The sequence below is a fragment of the Tiliqua scincoides genome, chromosome 2 (assembly GCF_035046505.1).
Source record: "Tiliqua scincoides isolate rTilSci1 chromosome 2, rTilSci1.hap2, whole genome shotgun sequence".
Lineage (NCBI taxonomy): Eukaryota > Metazoa > Chordata > Lepidosauria > Squamata > Scincidae > Tiliqua > Tiliqua scincoides.
The window spans coordinates 260,765,445-260,781,842 of record NC_089822.1 but is presented as its reverse complement, the minus strand read 5'-3'; the positions used below and the strand labels follow the sequence as shown (position 1 = coordinate 260,781,842).

Sequence of the window (16,398 nt, the reverse complement as noted above, 5' to 3'; positions counted from 1 at the left end):
ACAATTAGTCTGTGGAATTCATGGCCACAAGATGTGGAATTGGTCACTAGTCTGAATGGCTGCAGAACGCAGTTGGACACAGGCATGGTGCACAGGTCTGGCTATGAGTAGTAATCATGGTGGCCATGCACGACCTCTGGCTGCAGTGGCAGTGTGCCTCTGAATACTCTTCACAGGGTATTCACATGAGAGAGATGGATGGCTTTTCCTCCTGCTTGTGAACTTGCACTTGGTGGGATGCAGGAGTAGAAGGGCCCTTGGCCTGATCCAGCCAGGCTTTTCCTATCTATCTATGGCTATTCAAATATCAGATACTGTAGCTGCTAACTACCCTGCAAAGAGCTCAGCTCCTGCAGTTTGCAAGCATGTGTAAATACAGCATAAAGATAAATGTCTTTTTCTGATTATTACTGTAATAATAATGCTGTATAAATACAGCATAAAGATAAATGTCTTTTTCTGATTATTACTACTTATAAATAAATATTTCGTTCTAGATCTTTTTTTGAAGTCTGGTGAACCTAGGTGGGTAGTGTCATTTTAAAAAGTGTGTCCTGGTGCTAAAATGTTTGGGAGCCACTGCAGCTAGACACTACTGCCCTGGATCAGCCCATAGGTGGTGAAAACCCCTCCCCACCCTAACAGAGGGTTGTTGCCAAGCAGGTGCAGCTTGAGAGGACAATGGGCTACAGGCAGATATTAACATATGTGTCAGGACAAAAGAGGTTCTGTGTTTCTGTAATCAGAGCTGAAGTAACCATGGAACATGCAAGTACACAGGACCTAGTTGGCTGTAGCATGAAGTGTTTATTTGCATGTGTGAATGCACACCCCAGTTGAAACATCATAGACAGAACTTCCACATTGGTTCATAGTAAGTTTTTGTCAGGATATTTTAACCCAAAGTTCCAGAAATTTGCTGTCTGAATGTTGCGAGGCCTAAATGTTCTGACCTGGATTTCTAAGCAGATGTAACTCTCTGTACATCATGTGTCTCCAGTCTGACCAATCCTGCAAGCCTAAATGTGCTGAGTCATGATGACACCACTGCCTCAATGTAAGAGAACGGGAAAGGTGACAGGTGCATCCTGCATAACCACCTAATGCAGCGTTTTTCAACTGCTGTGCCAAGGCACACTGGTGTGCTGCGAGGCTGCCTCAGGTGTGCCGTGGGGCAGGAGCCTCTTTCATTCTCTCTCACTAAGGCTGCAACCCGATCCTCATTTACATGGGAGTAAGCCCTGTTGACTATTCTGGGGCTTACTTCTGAGTAGACATGCATGGGATTCCACAGTGAGGTGGTTATTAGGTTGTTGCCTGCCCTGCGCACTGATTGGGCAGCTAGAGAAGCCTGGCGAGCTCTGGGTGGGAGCTTGAAGTGAGTGAGACCGAGGGAGCCAGAAGCAGGTAGGAAGCGAGTGAGACTGCTGAGGCCACTGGCTAGCTGGCTGGCTGAAGAGGGTCCTTGAAAGTCCCTTTTCCTTGCCATAGTTTGCCTGCAACTCCCCAAAGTGACCCTCCCTGTGTTGCCTTCCCCAACAAGGCACTTATTGTCTTTTAGAGTTGGAACAATCCTATCCACACTTAGCAGGAAGTAAGCCCCATTGACTATAATGGGGCTTACTTCTGAGTAGTCATGGCTTGGATTGGGCTTTTGGTCACAATCTTTATTTTTCTAATACACTAACAGGCCATTGGCACTTCTCCGCACCCCACTCCCTCCCACAGGCACATCCCCCCCAGTTAATCATAACTCATCATCCCAGCTGCTGTCTCCTCCTGCTCATCATCCCAGCTAACACCTCCCTTTCGTTCCCTCCCCTTACTCCTCCCCACCTTCCAAAGGTCCAGTTGCCTCACATTCTCTACCCCCCCATTCCGTTAAATCCTGCACTTCTTCCAGTCATGTCTCCTCACCGCCCCTCACCCCGCACTTCTCCACTATATGCTCAGCCTGACTCTCTTTGCCAGCATTTTCTGGCATAGCACTTTGGTAACAATTTGATCACCCAGAACATTTTTCCTCCTTTCCCGAAACCAAACCAAACATACGTCCCTCTCCAAGCTTCTTGTGAATTTCTTTATCATGTAATGATTTACTTCCATTAATTCTATTAATTAAAATTTATTGTAATGTAGTAATTTAATGTCACTACCAAAACTGGTAGTTGCCTTGTTAACCATTTTAGTGCCTTGTCAGCGTGCTGTGAGCTAAAAAAGGTTGAAAATGGCTGGACTAATGGAACAAAATTTCCCTAACTCAGAACTGACCTATGAGGCTGAGTGTTCTGAGAGCCAATGAGATGCTATTATGATGCAGCAAGGATCCAATAGGGTGTTAATGTGAGTCAGCTCTCATTTACCTGTCTCATAATACAGTTACACCTGCTAACTGGGTATAGCTGTTATATATATGCAGTTAAATCAAGAGTGTTTCCAGTATCCATTGAATATCGGAAATGCCAATGAGTTTGGGTTTCGCTGGATGAGATGATGGTTTTATTTGTTGCCATGAATGTGTAACTGTCTCTTCAAGAAAGAAGCTGGAGGAGGAGGAAGGAATTCTGGGACAGAGCAAAGAGCAGACTTCATGCTATTTAATTTTGATGACTGCCTGAAGGAACTGAGAGGCCTTTGCAGAGCTGGAAAAGAGGCTCTGGCTGCCAGGCGGCTCTTAATTATCACAGATAGTCGAGTATAAGCCCATCTCACAAATAAACCCAGACCAAAAAAAAAAAAAAAAAAAGGATTTTCTGTGACCCTTCGATCAATGGGGGAAGGGGATGAGGGGCTTACCAGGAATTGTTCTGAGGCAGCAGCATAAAGTCCAAAAGAAAAAAAAAGCCGTTTGTCTTCTTCTTCAGACAGGAAGGGAGATGAAGGTGCTGGTGGAACCTGCAGGCTTTGTGTAGAGGATGGAGCTGAACTTCCCTGGCAGCAGCCCTCACACAGACTGCAATTTCTCAAGTGCCTTCATTTTTCTGTTTGGAGAAGAAGCTAAAATGGCTACATTTTTTCTTTGCCTTCTGTGGCTGCCTCAGAACATTCACAGGTAAGTAAAAGTGCTCCTTCCCCCCCACCCCCTGCGTCCTGCTTCTCAGTCCTGTTCCCCCCCACCTCAACCAGCAGCTACTCCTAGACTCTGTCCTGACCTCCCCACCTGCCCACAGCAAGTCCTTCCTCAGGACTCATCTGAGCCCAGTCCTTTCTCCTCACAGACCCCACAGCAAACCCCACAGCCCACGTTCCCTCACCTCCCACAGTGACCTCCCACACTGATCCCTGTATACGTCAACCCCTCTCTTTAGGGTCCGTTTAAGGCATAAATTCTACCACGTACACACATGTATAGATGGCACTTTCTTGTCAATCACTCTGGTCTGGTCTGGAAAGGAAAACCAGCTGAGCCTGAGAAGAAGAGCCTGCAACTGCCTCAGGGAGAGAGTGTCAGGTGGGCTTCTTCACACACAAAAAAGAAAGGGAGGAGGGTCTCTCCGCAGAATGAGGTTCCTGAGTAAGTGTGGATATGGACTCCTGTGTCAGCATCAGAAAAGGCCACCTGTCCCCCAGCACAGTTCAGAGTCACTCGGATCCTCTTGAGCTCCTGGCTCTGGAACAAAAGAGTGGATCTGAGGAGATAAAAATCTGTGTACTGACCTCCCTTCTTCCCCACAGCCCAGATCCCTTCCTGAGGATTAACATTATACTTGCCCTTTCTGTGCACAGATTTTCCGGCAACCCCCACAGCCCAGTCTCCCTCCCCTCCCACAGTGACCTCCCAGAAGTGTCTGCCTGCTGTGAATTCCTCACGGCCCAGCACAAAAACAAGTCTGTCAAATCTCTCAGGATTGTCGGGCAGAGCTTGAGGTTCACCTCCCAGTCTCACACTCTTGCAGTCCTCAGACAGGATGAGCCAGGGATTAGCTGTGTCTGGATCCAGAGTCACCTTTGCTGTTGAGTGGAGGGAGGGGAGGAAAGAGACAAGATCAGCCTGGAGACCATCCCGAGGAAATCAGCCTCCTCCCAATGGTGCCCATGTTTTTCATTTGAAATGTTTACTGCACATCCTCCCTTCCTGTCTTGCTCCCTGCCTCTGGAGGTGAGAGGGTGGCCTAGAGCGTGAGGGCTGACGCTCTAGCCCAGGTGCCCCTGTCCTCTTGTTTCCTCAGAGAGGCCTCCAGCATCCCCAAACCTCAGCTGCCTCCTTCGTCCCCCCTTTTTCATGGGTGGGGGGCAGAAGAGGGGTGGGGACAAGGGGTGTGGGGGGCAGAAAACTGGGGGTTGCCCCGCCGCCGGGACCCCCAGGTACACCATTGATTGCTCTCCCCCTTCCTTTCAGCCCTGCACCGTGGCAAGTCCTGTCCACCATCTGCCTCCTTCCATATAATTCTTCATTACCTGGGAATTGCTCCATGACTCCCTCCAGAAGGCGTTTTACATCACGGAATCCCTCGATTCTGCAGGTGAGCTCAGGAGGAAAAGCCACAGGATTCTCAGACACTTCCTTCTTCTCAGACCTGGTGTGGAGAAAAAAAAATCTGATCCCAAAATCCACACAATCAGAGAGATTTCTGGAGGTTCTGGGACCCAGGACAAATCCCCTTTTCCTTCCCCGCCCTTGACCCCGAAGTATTTGCAGTGGAAAGAGGGAATTGCCTGATCAAGCACTATGAGGTTGCTCAGAAGCAGTGCCCAGGAGGCGAGTGCCACCCACTTTCCCCACCTCCTGTAATGGCACTCGCTCCTGGGCACCACTTCTGAGCAGCCTCAAAGCGCTCCAGTCAAGCAGCCTTTGTGTCCCTCAGAAGGGGCCTGGAAGGGTCCTCGGAGCCTGAGAAATGGGAGGAGGTCGTGTCACTTCTCACCACCCTGAAGTTGACCCCCTTCCCTTGTGTTAAAGGGGAGAAGAGCAGAGGCAGTGCTTAGCTCCTGTCAGGTTCTGCAGCTGAGCGCTGCCAGCGCTCTACTCCCCTTTAACACAAGGGGAGGGGGAGACATCAGACCTTAAGGCCGCATCTGAGGGCCCCCTCGTCGCCTTTCACAAGAGAGGAGGGGCGGCCCTCAGAGCAGCGTGGAACCATTCAGAGAGTGGATGCGCTCCTGCCCCCATTTTCGGCGCGGCTCTTTCAGTATGGAGGGTTGCAGGGGGTGTCTCACAGCAGCCCCCCGTGCAGTGCCTGAGTCATTTGTCCCGCTTGCCCCCCTCTAGGTATGCCACTGCATCCAATCTGGAATTCCTGTCTGGAAGAAAAGGACATGGAGGAGAACAAGGAGTAGAAATCCTGCAGGCAGAGGCAGAAACACTGGGGGTGCTTTGGGGAGGAGGCTTATCTAGTGATGGTAACATGAATAGAGAATACAGCAGGTACACAAACACCTCAGGGCAATGTGTGGCTGAAGGAACACAGAGGTCTGGCAGCTCTGCTGCCTGTTCCAAAGAGACACAACACTGGAGGGTGGGGAGTCCTGCACTCTCTCCCCAGGAGCCCCTGGAGAGCCACCGTTCTTCACAGCCCTTCCCAGCATCAGGAAGCAAGAAGGAAAATGAGTGGGATTTGCATACCTCTGCAAGGTCTTTCTAATATCCTGAAAAGAGAAGAAAGAGAATTCAGCACCTGCCACAAGGAAGACCCTGGACAGAGATGCTCTCTGGTCCTCCAATGTTCATTTGGCAGTGATCTGTCTTGCACATGCCATACAATTACTAAGCTTGTAGCAGCTCCATATGTTAGTGGATCCATCACATACCCCCCACCAGTATGTGGAGTTGGAGGGTGGTGAGAGATGACGGAAATGGGTTGGGGTAGGGGAGATGGTGGGGTGAAAAGGGAAATGGTAGGGGGTGATCCAGGTGGTAGTAGCACCACTGATATCTTAACCAGGCCACAATCTCAGTATCACAAGGGGATACTTAATGCCAAGCAACTTCTGACCCAACCTGGGGTTTAGTTCTGGCCAGAGGCACTACAGTCAAACAATAGCTTCAACAGGGCATCTATGTAACAAATGGATAAATGGCCACCACTGAATTTTGATGCATCCCCAACCCCCTCTTATACTCAGTAAGATACCTCTGTAAAAGTAGTTTTATTTAGGACCTGGTACCATTTCAGTTAGACTGCTGTAATGCGCTATACATGGACCTTTCCTTGATAGCATAGGCAGTCCGTGGAGCTCAGCAGACCTTACCTGCAGGAATTCGCTGGCCGGCTGCTGACACTTCACCTCCATCTCCTGGATGAGATTTCCCAGAGAGGAGAGTTCCCTGCAGAGTCTGGCCAGGTGCTCGTCCCTCCTTCTGGCAATCTCCTTCTCCACCTCTTCCATCTGGGCCAGGAGGCTTTTCTCCTCTTCTTCCAGGAACTGGTGTATTTGTCGAAACTCAGCCTTGGTCTTTTGTCTCTTTTCTTCTGTTTGGTTCTGCAACAAGTAGACAAGAAAAGAATGGCAGGCCAAGTGCTGCTCCCATACCGGCTGCAGCGGTACTGAAAACGGCTGCCATCGCATCTAGTGTGCCCACGGTAGCCGCAGGTGGCACCTTGGGAGAAGGGAAACAGCCCCGCAATGGGGCTCCTCGATTCACCACCAATCAAAAGGTTGGCGCTGAGGGAAGAGCGTTCGTGTTGGGCGCTGAGCCCTGCACGAACGCTCTGGATCTGGTGCAGCGGAGCTCCACCAGACACGCCTCCCTCCCTCCCCACTCCCTCCTCCAGGCCTGCCTCCTGCCTGCCCTCTCCCCACCTCCCCGTCATGCCTCCTCCCTGCCCACCATCCACCTCCCCATTCTCTGGAATACCTCCTCCCCACCTCCTCCCCACCCCTGCTTTCCTCTCTGTGGCTCTGCAGTCTGTGCAACTGTCAAGCGGCAGAGGCTGGACGCTCATCTGGTGCTATCCCAGCGCCGGCCAGTGCTGTGCTAGCACAGGCGCTTGCCTGGTGGTAAGCCTCGAAAACCTGCCTTATGGATTGGGCTCTGAGTCTGTCCTTGCAGTACCATGAGGTCAAAACATTCTTGAATTTTCTATTCCACATCTCCAGAAATCATGACACTTACCAGCAGGTCTTGGCTATCTTTTTCTGCTTCTGCTTTATACGTCAGGATTTTTTCTCTTTCTGCTCTCAAGTTCTTCAGCCTGCTACTGATCTGATCCTGATGAGAAATGAAATTTCAAGTTTCGTTCCTTTGGAGAGATGACTGATGTTTACACAATAAATATCCTGCATTTTTCTAGCAGCCCCCTAAGACCCTGAAGACCTTGGGGTCCTCATCACATAATTCTACAACATCTATTATAGTAGGGGATCCAGTTAGAGATTGGTAAAAATACCTGAGACAGGTGTGGCACTAAGGTAACTGCTAGGCCTCAGTCTGACTCCATCTTGGTACCTGTAACATCTCTACAGCTGGTGAGGATCTTGTTTAACTGGAAGGTGGGTCAGTGTCATTGTGAGACCAAAATAAGGTCTCACCAGTGAGACCAAAATAAGGAAGCTCAGTAACAGCCAGTGGCCTAAGCAAAGTTAATTCCAAACTGGAAACATCTGATACTCTCCAGTTGGGAGGGGTCAGAGTGAGTGACTGACTGTGAGTGGCCTGGAGACTGCACCATCCTTCTAGAAGGCTCAGTGGATGGATCCAGCCCTCTGATAGGCTGGTAGCACAGGTAAAAGAGGAACCCCTCAGAAGGGAGGGGCTGGCTACGCTTCCATTGTGCCCTGGATGCTCGGCCCTGCCAGTCATGGTATGACGGGCAGCCTGAAAGAGGTCACCTTATTTGCTCCCAGGGGATGGGAGGACTCAGGTGAGAGGCAGAGAGAAGCCAGTTTAGAAAGCCAGCTTTTTTGTTTTTAGACTGTATGTGTTCTTTGATAAATGCCTTTCTTATTGAGTCGTATGCGAACTTTTATTCTTTAATGAACCATTATAGATTTATAGGTCTGTGTTTGGTCTTGATGACATAATGGAACAGGGGCTTATCTGGATCTGCCCACCTTGTGTGTGCACCAGATTTTTGAAGCAGGGGTCCCTGAGGTGGAGGGAGTCCAAAGCCTGCAAGAGCCGGGGAGGAACCTGATGGCCTTCAGCTGTCCCTGGAGCTGAAGGATTGGATGTGAAGCCGGGTGGCGGCGGCATTTCTGGACTAGGGGGACAAACCACCCTAAGGAAACGTGTGCCCACTTGGAAACCAGCCAATGGATACGCTTAAGAACTTTGCACTTAGTGTTTGGGTTTATTTAAGAATGGAACCTTGCTATCTCTTGGATTTGTCACCTGCCCCCTTCCCACCCAGATAAAAAAATAGCAGCAGCCTAGCAAGTTGAGCATAAGGACTCCTTGGGAGGAAGGGCTACCGAAAAACAAAATGGGAATATGCATCCCTGACGTGCTCTGAATGTTGGGTCAGTGAGCCAGGAATGGAATTGATCAGTCAGTGAGTTCCAGGTTAGCTACTGACTGTGACTGAGGGGGGAGGGAAGGGCACATCCCACTCCAACCTTTCTCCAAAGCGTCCTTCACCTTCACTGCTTCTTATCATATGCTGCATAGACAGAGCACGAGGGCATGATAGAGTTGCTGGACTCACACTTGTATGAGTCCACAGAGAGTGATTTTTTTTTTTAACACAATCAAACACAAGTGTCATCCAAAAACCCAGATCTGCTCTTTCAGATGCTTTCAGTCAAAAGGCCAGAGACTTTCTATGGCCATTTCAGGTGCTCTCCTGGAGGTAGGCAGTGATCCGAATCCTGCCAGCCTGCCGGTTGGGTGCTCATCATGAAAAGGAGTGACCCAAAGGGGGAGACCTCTTTCTCTGCATGGAGGTCAAGGAGAGGGAAGTTCTGCAATCCCTTGGCACTCCCGGAATGAGACCAAGGACTGGCCTCCACCATGGCAAAGACAATAAAGGCAGCAATTCTCTCTCCCCACTCCCAAGTTGAGAAGTTTTGTAGCGTTGCCTGGAGGCAGGGACGACCCACCCACAAGGCCAACTGAAGCAGTCGCCTCAAGCAGCAGGTTGGTTGAAGGGAGGCAGAGAAGAGGAGGAAATGTGAAGGGGAGGAGCCAGCACACTGGAGTGTGGGAGGAGCAGCGGCTGGCACATCATTGGGTAAGGGGGCAGCATGTGGCATGTCATCTCAGGAACAAGGAGGTCTTGAATTTGCCTTCCCTAGGACCAGGCATCATGAGCTGAATCTAATTTGGCCCTCAAATCAAAATTGAGAGGAGGGAAAGCTGCTCGTTCATCATTTTAAAAAAAAGTGGCCAGAAGTTCTAATTACACAGACCTTCCTTAAGCTGGTGGGAAGAGGAGCCACAGAAGGAGTGTTTCAAGAAGTTGGGCCTCAGCATAGAACACTGTTGGGCAGCTGCTGAGGCCCAAGATCTCTAGGAGGTTCACTGCTGACGCCTGCTGTGGCCCCCAAGGGAGGTGAACAAAGATAACCAAATATATCCAAAGCTCCTGCAATTCATGCTCTCTTTTCTTTTCTGTTTGGAATAATAAAACATGCTTCAAGGTATATGCTGAAGAGCCAGATACCACCTACTGGCAGGCAGGGGGCTGGTTCACACTTACCTCAATTGGGGGGGGGGGGGAATTCTAAGGCTTAGTCACAAGAGATGGTAGCAATACTGCAGGATGCTGAGGACGAGAGGTTAACTCCTTCAACCTCTGCCTTACAAGTCTGCTTCTCATTGACCTCTTGCTCAGTGTCCTGTGCCACTGTCACTTCCCCTAATGGCGGTGGAGGGAATACTGGGCTCCTAGCATTCCCTCCATTAGCCACTAGAGGCATCAGATGCCAAGAAGAGGACGGGCAGGGCTTACCTCTCTCCTTCTGTGTCCGGGCCAGTGCCATTTGCTCTACTGGCTACGCACAGAATGCTGGGCTTCATGTCCTTCTCTGGCACATACAACATGAGAAGAGGATGGAGCCAGTCTGGACTCCGTGGAGGCTGCAGGCTAGGGACGGTAGTGGATGAACACTGGGTCCCCTCCCTCGACTCACTGCCTCCCCAAATGTGTTTCCTTACATGAAGTTCTTCACTTGCATCACGGACCGGCAACCCCTGCAGGGGGGTGGGCGTACCGGTTTATACATGTTCAGGGCTGCAGGCCACTCTCTACAGTTCCTACCCCACCTTATCACATTGCATTTTTAATGGGAGAACATTTTCCTCTTCAGGTTTGATGAAGGGCATGGATGTCCCCATTAACTCCTATTTATATTCCTTCTTAGGCAGGAAAATTTCCTTTTATAAGCTGCTTGGTTAGAAGTCCAAGCCTTCTCACCCTGAATTATAAAGAGAACCTGCTGTATATCCATTGGACTGTAGACTGGGGAACACTGGAACTATTTAACCAACCATTTGGGCACCAAGAACAGTTATCTGAAGGGGAATACCTTCCTTAGAGCAGAAGATAATTGACATCAGCCCTCAAAGGAGACAGTTTCTCGATGTACCAGAAGAACAACCATATTCCACAGAATTCAGTTGAACCAAACAAAATTCTCTTAACAAAGATCCAAATGATCCTACCTTGTATTCCTCTGCAGCCTCTTCCAAGAGAAGGACGGCATGTGATCCATGTTCTGGGGATCGCTCACAAAACACACACACCAGTGCCTTATCCTCTTTGCAGAAGAGGTGGAGTCTTTCCTTATGTTTCACACATAAATCCTCTTTCCCTGAATTAAGCTGTAGAAGTTTGATTTTTTCAACAATATTTGCCAGTTGACAGTTTGGCCGGAAATTTACTTTCTTGATTCTGGCTTTGCAGAGGGGGCACTCCAGATCTTCCCCCAGATCTTCCCATGTCTCACAGTAGTAGGTGATGCAGCCCCTGCAGAAATTGTGGCCACAGTCCAGTGTCACTGGGTCTGTCAGGAACTCCATGCAGATGGGACACTGAAGTTCTTCTTCCACTGAGGTTGATGCCATGATGGTTGGAGCCCCTACTGCTTATCCCCTCCTGTTAAGAGGAACGGCTTGCAAGATCTGAAAGAGAACACCAGGGTGGGGATGGGCAACTGAGAAAGAAGAAAAGCCTCTTGGGGAAACCACTATTTCACCACCCATCTACTCCAGAAGCTCCACAATTTCTCTGCTTTACTGTCTAGTTTCTGAAACTACTGACCAAATGAGATCCTTCCACCCACTCCAGTGACTAGCTCTCCCTGCAGCCAAAGGTCTTCCTGTACTAAAAAGTTGTTCTCTGTGACCTGAAAACTGCAGGATTTCAAGGAGCCATTATTGTTGCTTGTTTATTATTAAAAATATTTATACACCACTTTTCAACCACCACCACCACCACCTTCAGAATGGGGGTGTATCAGTGTTCTTCCTCCAGTGGTACAGGTACCACCAGTTGGTTTTAAGGTGGTGTCTGATGGTACGCATGGGACCCTCAGATCGCTGCCTCCTGGCACCAAGACCACCAGCGCAGTGCAACAAGCAGAGGTAGGAGGCTTGGCTCGGTGGGCACAGCTCTAGTGAGTGCTTTTCACGTACTCAAAAAGCCCTTCCGTCCATCCTGAGCCTGTTCCCAGCATTCGTCATGTTGCATCTGGCTTCCCAACCCAGAGGTTACTGGTGATGACCATCACCAGTTACATCCAGTAGTACTTCCCATAGGTGTACAATGTGAAGTGGTACAGCAGGGGACAAATGTTGAGAAACAGTGGTGTATAAAGGGAAAAAATGAAAAAGTGATTCATTGTCCCCAATAAGCTATCAATGTTTTTAAGACACACCAGCACACAGACCTGGAAATGCTGCTATCTACTGTGAGCTATAATGCAGACCTGTACATGCCACTATATGCAATGTCTTAACCCCATTTAAGAGTGTAAGTAACTGCCTTAGTAGACTTCTTACCCTTTGAAGTTGCATTGGACTCTGACACAGTGATTTGATGATGGGAGTTTGCAGTCATTGATGGGATACTGGTGTAGGAGGCCAGCTGATGCTTCTGAATGTTCCAGGTGGATGCTTTCTTAAAGGGAGATCTTGATGGAAAATGGGTAGCCAGTGGGGTAGGGGGAGCAATCAAAGTTGTCTCAGCCTCCCCTCTCACCACGCATCCTACCAGGAGAAGGTGTTCAGGTGAGAGTGTAAGGAAGAAGGGGGAGGGGGGTTCTGGTGGTCTTGAATGAGACAAAGCCAGATGCTGTAGGAGAAGTTAACAGGCAGCTGAGTCCTAATACCACTTTATAGCATCCAGGAATGCCCCTCTGGAAGCGAATGTAACCTGTTGGTGTTTATAGGGTGCTTTGTTATTTGCCTCCATCTTATGTTCAGCCTGTATAACTGTTAACTATTGAGAGGCAGTGTGGTGTAGTGGTTATAGTGCTGGATCTGAAGACCTGGGTTCAAATTCAGCCATGTACCTTATTGGGTGGACCTTGGACCACTATCTCTCAGTCTTGCTTATCTTACAGGACTGTTGTAAGAATGAAAAGTGGGGCAGGAACCATAAACACAGGAGCTTTTCAGAGGGAGCATTTAGTACATCATAAGCCGCCAGTGATTCCTCCTCCAAAGGAAGCTAGAATCCAGTTTGTGCTGCTCCTGGAACTTCTCACCACTGGAATGCACAAAGCAATACGAGAGAAGAGCCTTCCTCAAATACAGGTGTGTGCACTTATCAACGGGGATATGTTCTCCAATCCTGTTGTTATGCAATTAGGTCATTAAGTGAACATTCAGTCCAATCGATTGTCGTACACAGACACTTCCTGCCAGACACTAGCTGGCTGCACAGACTACTGAAGACAGATGGCCTCTTTTATGCATTAAGAGCCTCTCTGTTGTGTAAACAGACACTCTGCAGCAGGCTATGGGAGAAGCAATTGCCTCATTAAGAGCATCTTTATTATGCTTTGACCACCATCATATATATGGTCCGTTATTAAATGAACCGTTGTTAAGCAGTGGACGCTCATACGTGCATTTCTCTCCTCCTGATATGGGCTGAACCCAGATCCAGTGAGAATCACTCCTATCCCACACTCAGATCTTCCTGCAGTTGTGTTGCATAGTGAGAAGTTCAGGGACAGTACACAGCTAACAGTGCAACCCTATGCATGCCTATGTAGAAGTAAGCCCCACCTAGCTCAATGGGACTGATTCCTCCCAGGTAAGTGCGTATAAGATTGCAGTCCTAGCTTCCTTTGGGATGAGTGATCACATCCATGTTAGACATTCCCTAAGCTGGAAAACAATGCAGAAAGGAATTAAGGATTGTGATGGAAGCCTGTTCCCTACAAGAACACATGAAGCATAGGAGGAGTCAGTCTCTTGGATCATCCAGCTAAGTACTGTCAACAATGAGTGACAGCAGATCTGTAGGGTCTCCAGCAGGGGTTTTTCCCAGCCCTCCCTGGTGAATCACCAGCGTGCCCCTTATTGGTTAGAGGGGCAGTTATTCTCCCCTTGCTAAATATAAGAGGAGCAGCACCAGAAATAGTGCTTCTGTACCCAGTTAACAGGGGTAATGGAATTATGAGACATGGAAATGAGACCCAACTCATATTAACACCTCACTGCAGTGGTTCTCAAAACATTTAGCACCAGGACCCACTTTTTAGAATGAGAATCTGTCAGGACCCACCAGAAGTGATGTCATGACATAATCAAGCAGGAAAATTTTTAAACAATCCTAGGCTGCAATCCTACCCACACTTACCCAGGAGTAAGTCCCATTGACTATCATTGTTAAAGCACATACAGAGTAACCTGTCAAAAGTACAGATCTGTAACAATTCCCAAATGCAGTCACATGCCATGGTAGCATCAAGTCTAACAGATTAAGAATAAAATATTGAAATGAATGGGGACCCACCTGAAATTGGCTCATGACTCACCTAGTGGGTCCTGACCACGCTTTGAGAAACCCTCTCTTACTGGTTCCCTGCTGCATCATGATAACACCTCACTGGGCATCTCCACTTGTCCTCTGGGTGCCATCTCCGCCTGCCACCTTTGGCCTGCTTCTCTGAGCGCCTGATGCTGGGGAGGGCAGCCACCTTCATGCCAGCCTGGGGAAAAGTGGGCCAAGATGTCCTAAGCCTTCGATCTTACACGACAGTAGGTCCCACTTGACTCAGTGGGGCTTACTTCCGAGTAGACAAGCAGAGGATCGGGCTGCAGGCGAGCTCTCCCCAGGGGAATCTCCCCTTGCCCACTCTGCGCCATCTGCACCGCTCCCGACTCTAAGAGGGGCGCAGCTCCCCAGGGAAGGGACTTACCTCTTGGGGGGGGTTCGATCCTGCCAGAACTCCGCCGATAGAGCCTCCTGGTGGTGCTGGGGCTGGAGAGGGGCCGAGCCTGGGCTGCGGCCCTGGTCCTCCGGGATCAGTAGGGTGGTCCCCACCCTTGCAAGGGGGAGGCGCCACGGCGTGTTTGCCAGTCCCAGCCCGCGAGCTTCCCCTCCGTCACTTCCTTCCGCGGCCACACTGTAGCCAAGCCAGGCAGGGCGGGAGGGGCCGGTGCCTGGGAAGCCGCGGGGGCTGTGCGGGGAGTGCCAGCTGCAGGCAGGCGGGATCTGATCAGCCCCCCCCCCCACCCCCGCTGTGTGTGCAGCATCCCAGGGTGAGCAGATCCCATCGAGTGCCTGGCCCTTTCACCACTGCACAGAAGAGGGCATCCTGGCAGGCGCGCTTTTCAAAGCCTTCCACGCTGAGCTGCACCTGCCCACGTTCCCTCTTCTATGCAGTGGTTCAAGGTCCAGGCACTCTGCCCTCTGTGGGATCTGGTCACTGGCAGGAGCATTGGCACTGAGCTGGGGCTTCCCCCCTGCAGCTGAAGAGGCAGAGAGGAGAAGGGCAGGAGCAGGCAGGAATCGGAGTCTCAATGAAGGGTTCTCTGCCCAACCTACTGGGAAGCGGTGGGTAGTCGCAACTCAGTTGATCAGTGTGGACCTGCCTGCCCAGGAAGCAGCCATTTAGCAGGTCGAGGAATCCAGTCTCCCTGTCAAGGATCATCTCTGAAGAATGGGTTGGTCCAGGATGAACTCAGCTCACAAAAAGTTCCATGTTGGTCTATGGTCTATTGGTGTATGGTCAAAAAACACCACAGCCAGTCCGATTATGGGGCCTCAAAGAGTGCATTCTCCTTCCACCTACCTTGGTATTTTCAGGGAGTCGCTGTGGAGCTATGTTGCCATCTCATCCACAATCCAGGGTCACTGTGCCACTCAGGTACTTGCTTAGGACACTCTCTTGCTCCTTCTTTTGCTCCTTTCTCTTGTTCTTTCCCCATCTCTCCCCCTTTAAGACAAGAAAGACTGTTCCTGAGAGCCTGCAGGGTTCTGCCCCTTGATTCTCCCCCTGTTTCTTCTTTGGACCAAGATATAAACAAACACACAGCCATCCAGCTCTTTCTCCTATATTTTATTTTGGGCTCCTCCTCTCTTGCTATGCAGTCAAAGAGTACCTGACTAACAGCCCAATGCTATGCATGTCTACTCAGAAGTCAGTCTTATTTGAGTCAATGGGGCTTACTTCCAGGAAAGTGTGGATAGGATTGCACCCTTACAGCCCAATTTTCCAGTACCGGTGCAGCCCCAAGGTAAGAGAACAAATGTTCCCATCCCTTGAGGAGGCCTCTGTGTCTTCGTCCCCAGTGAAGGATGGAGCACATGCCCTATTGGTATGGCTGCACCATCACTGGAACACTGGATAGGACTGGGCTCCAATGGCCCAATCTGATCCAATGTTCCAGTACTGGTGCAGCCAAGACAACAGGGCACACATTGCATTCTTTGGTGCTGGAGCAGTCAGGGAAGCCTCCTCAAGGTCAGGGAGTATTTGTTCCTTTACCTCTGAGCTGCACTGTGGTGGCATCAGCACTGGAAATTTGGGCAGGATTCGGCCCTAACTCCCTTCTCATTTGAATCCATTCTCCTCTCCTCACTTGTGTTTTCAGAACATAAGAACATAAGAACAGCCCCACTGGATCAGGCCATAGGCCCATCTAGTCCAGCTTCCTGTATCTCACAGCGGCCCACCAAATGCCCCAGGGAGCACACCAGATAACAAGAGACCTCATCCTGGTGCCCTCCCCTACATCTGGCATTCTGACTTAACCCATTTCTAAAATCCGGAGGTTGCGCATACACATCATGGCTTGTACCCCATAATGGATTTTTCCTACAGAAACTTGTCCAATCCCCTTTTAAAGGCATCTAGGCTAGACGCCACCACCACATCCTGTGGCAAGGAGTTCCACAGACCAACCACACGCTGAGTAAAGAAATATTTTCTTTTGTCTGTCCTAACCCGCCCAACACTCAACTTTAGTGGATGTCCCCTGGTTCTGGTATTATGTGAGAGTGTAAAGAGCATCTCCCTATCCACTCTGTCCATCCCCTGCATAATTTTGTATGTCTCAAT

General features: G+C 49.8%; 3 protein-coding genes across 6 annotated transcripts in view; 1 reads left to right on the top strand and 2 right to left on the bottom strand.

Annotated features, from left to right (window-relative positions):
* LOC136639120 (zinc finger protein RFP-like) overlaps positions 1–16,398 on the top strand; it is a 573,475-nt gene that overhangs the window by 267,225 nt on the left and 289,852 nt on the right. The window lies entirely within an intron of this gene.
* The window catches only part of LOC136640455 (zinc finger protein RFP-like), a 123,219-nt gene that overhangs the window by 56,040 nt on the left and 50,781 nt on the right, over positions 1–16,398 (bottom strand). The gene's annotated exons all lie outside the window — the stretch shown is intronic.
* LOC136640458 (tripartite motif-containing protein 10-like) lies at positions 788–14,400 on the bottom strand. 4 transcript variants are annotated; one of them, XM_066615611.1, is made up of 10 exons: positions 14,254–14,400; positions 13,870–14,043; positions 11,882–12,088; positions 10,544–11,002; positions 7,055–7,150; positions 6,190–6,420; positions 5,564–5,586; positions 4,399–4,517; positions 3,874–3,951; positions 3,446–3,610 (listed from the first exon to the last, which is right to left on the bottom strand). In XM_066615611.1, exons 4-10 carry the CDS (start codon positions 10,943–10,945, stop codon positions 3,546–3,548), a joined length of 1,014 nt encoding a protein of 337 aa, XP_066471708.1. In that variant the 5' UTR covers positions 10,946–11,002; positions 11,882–12,088; positions 13,870–14,043; positions 14,254–14,400; the 3' UTR covers positions 3,446–3,545. The 4 variants fall into 4 exon arrangements, with proteins under 4 accessions (XP_066471705.1, XP_066471704.1, XP_066471707.1 ...); XM_066615608.1 differs by having other exon boundaries at positions 788–3,951; positions 13,848–14,043; XM_066615607.1 differs by having other exon boundaries at positions 788–3,951.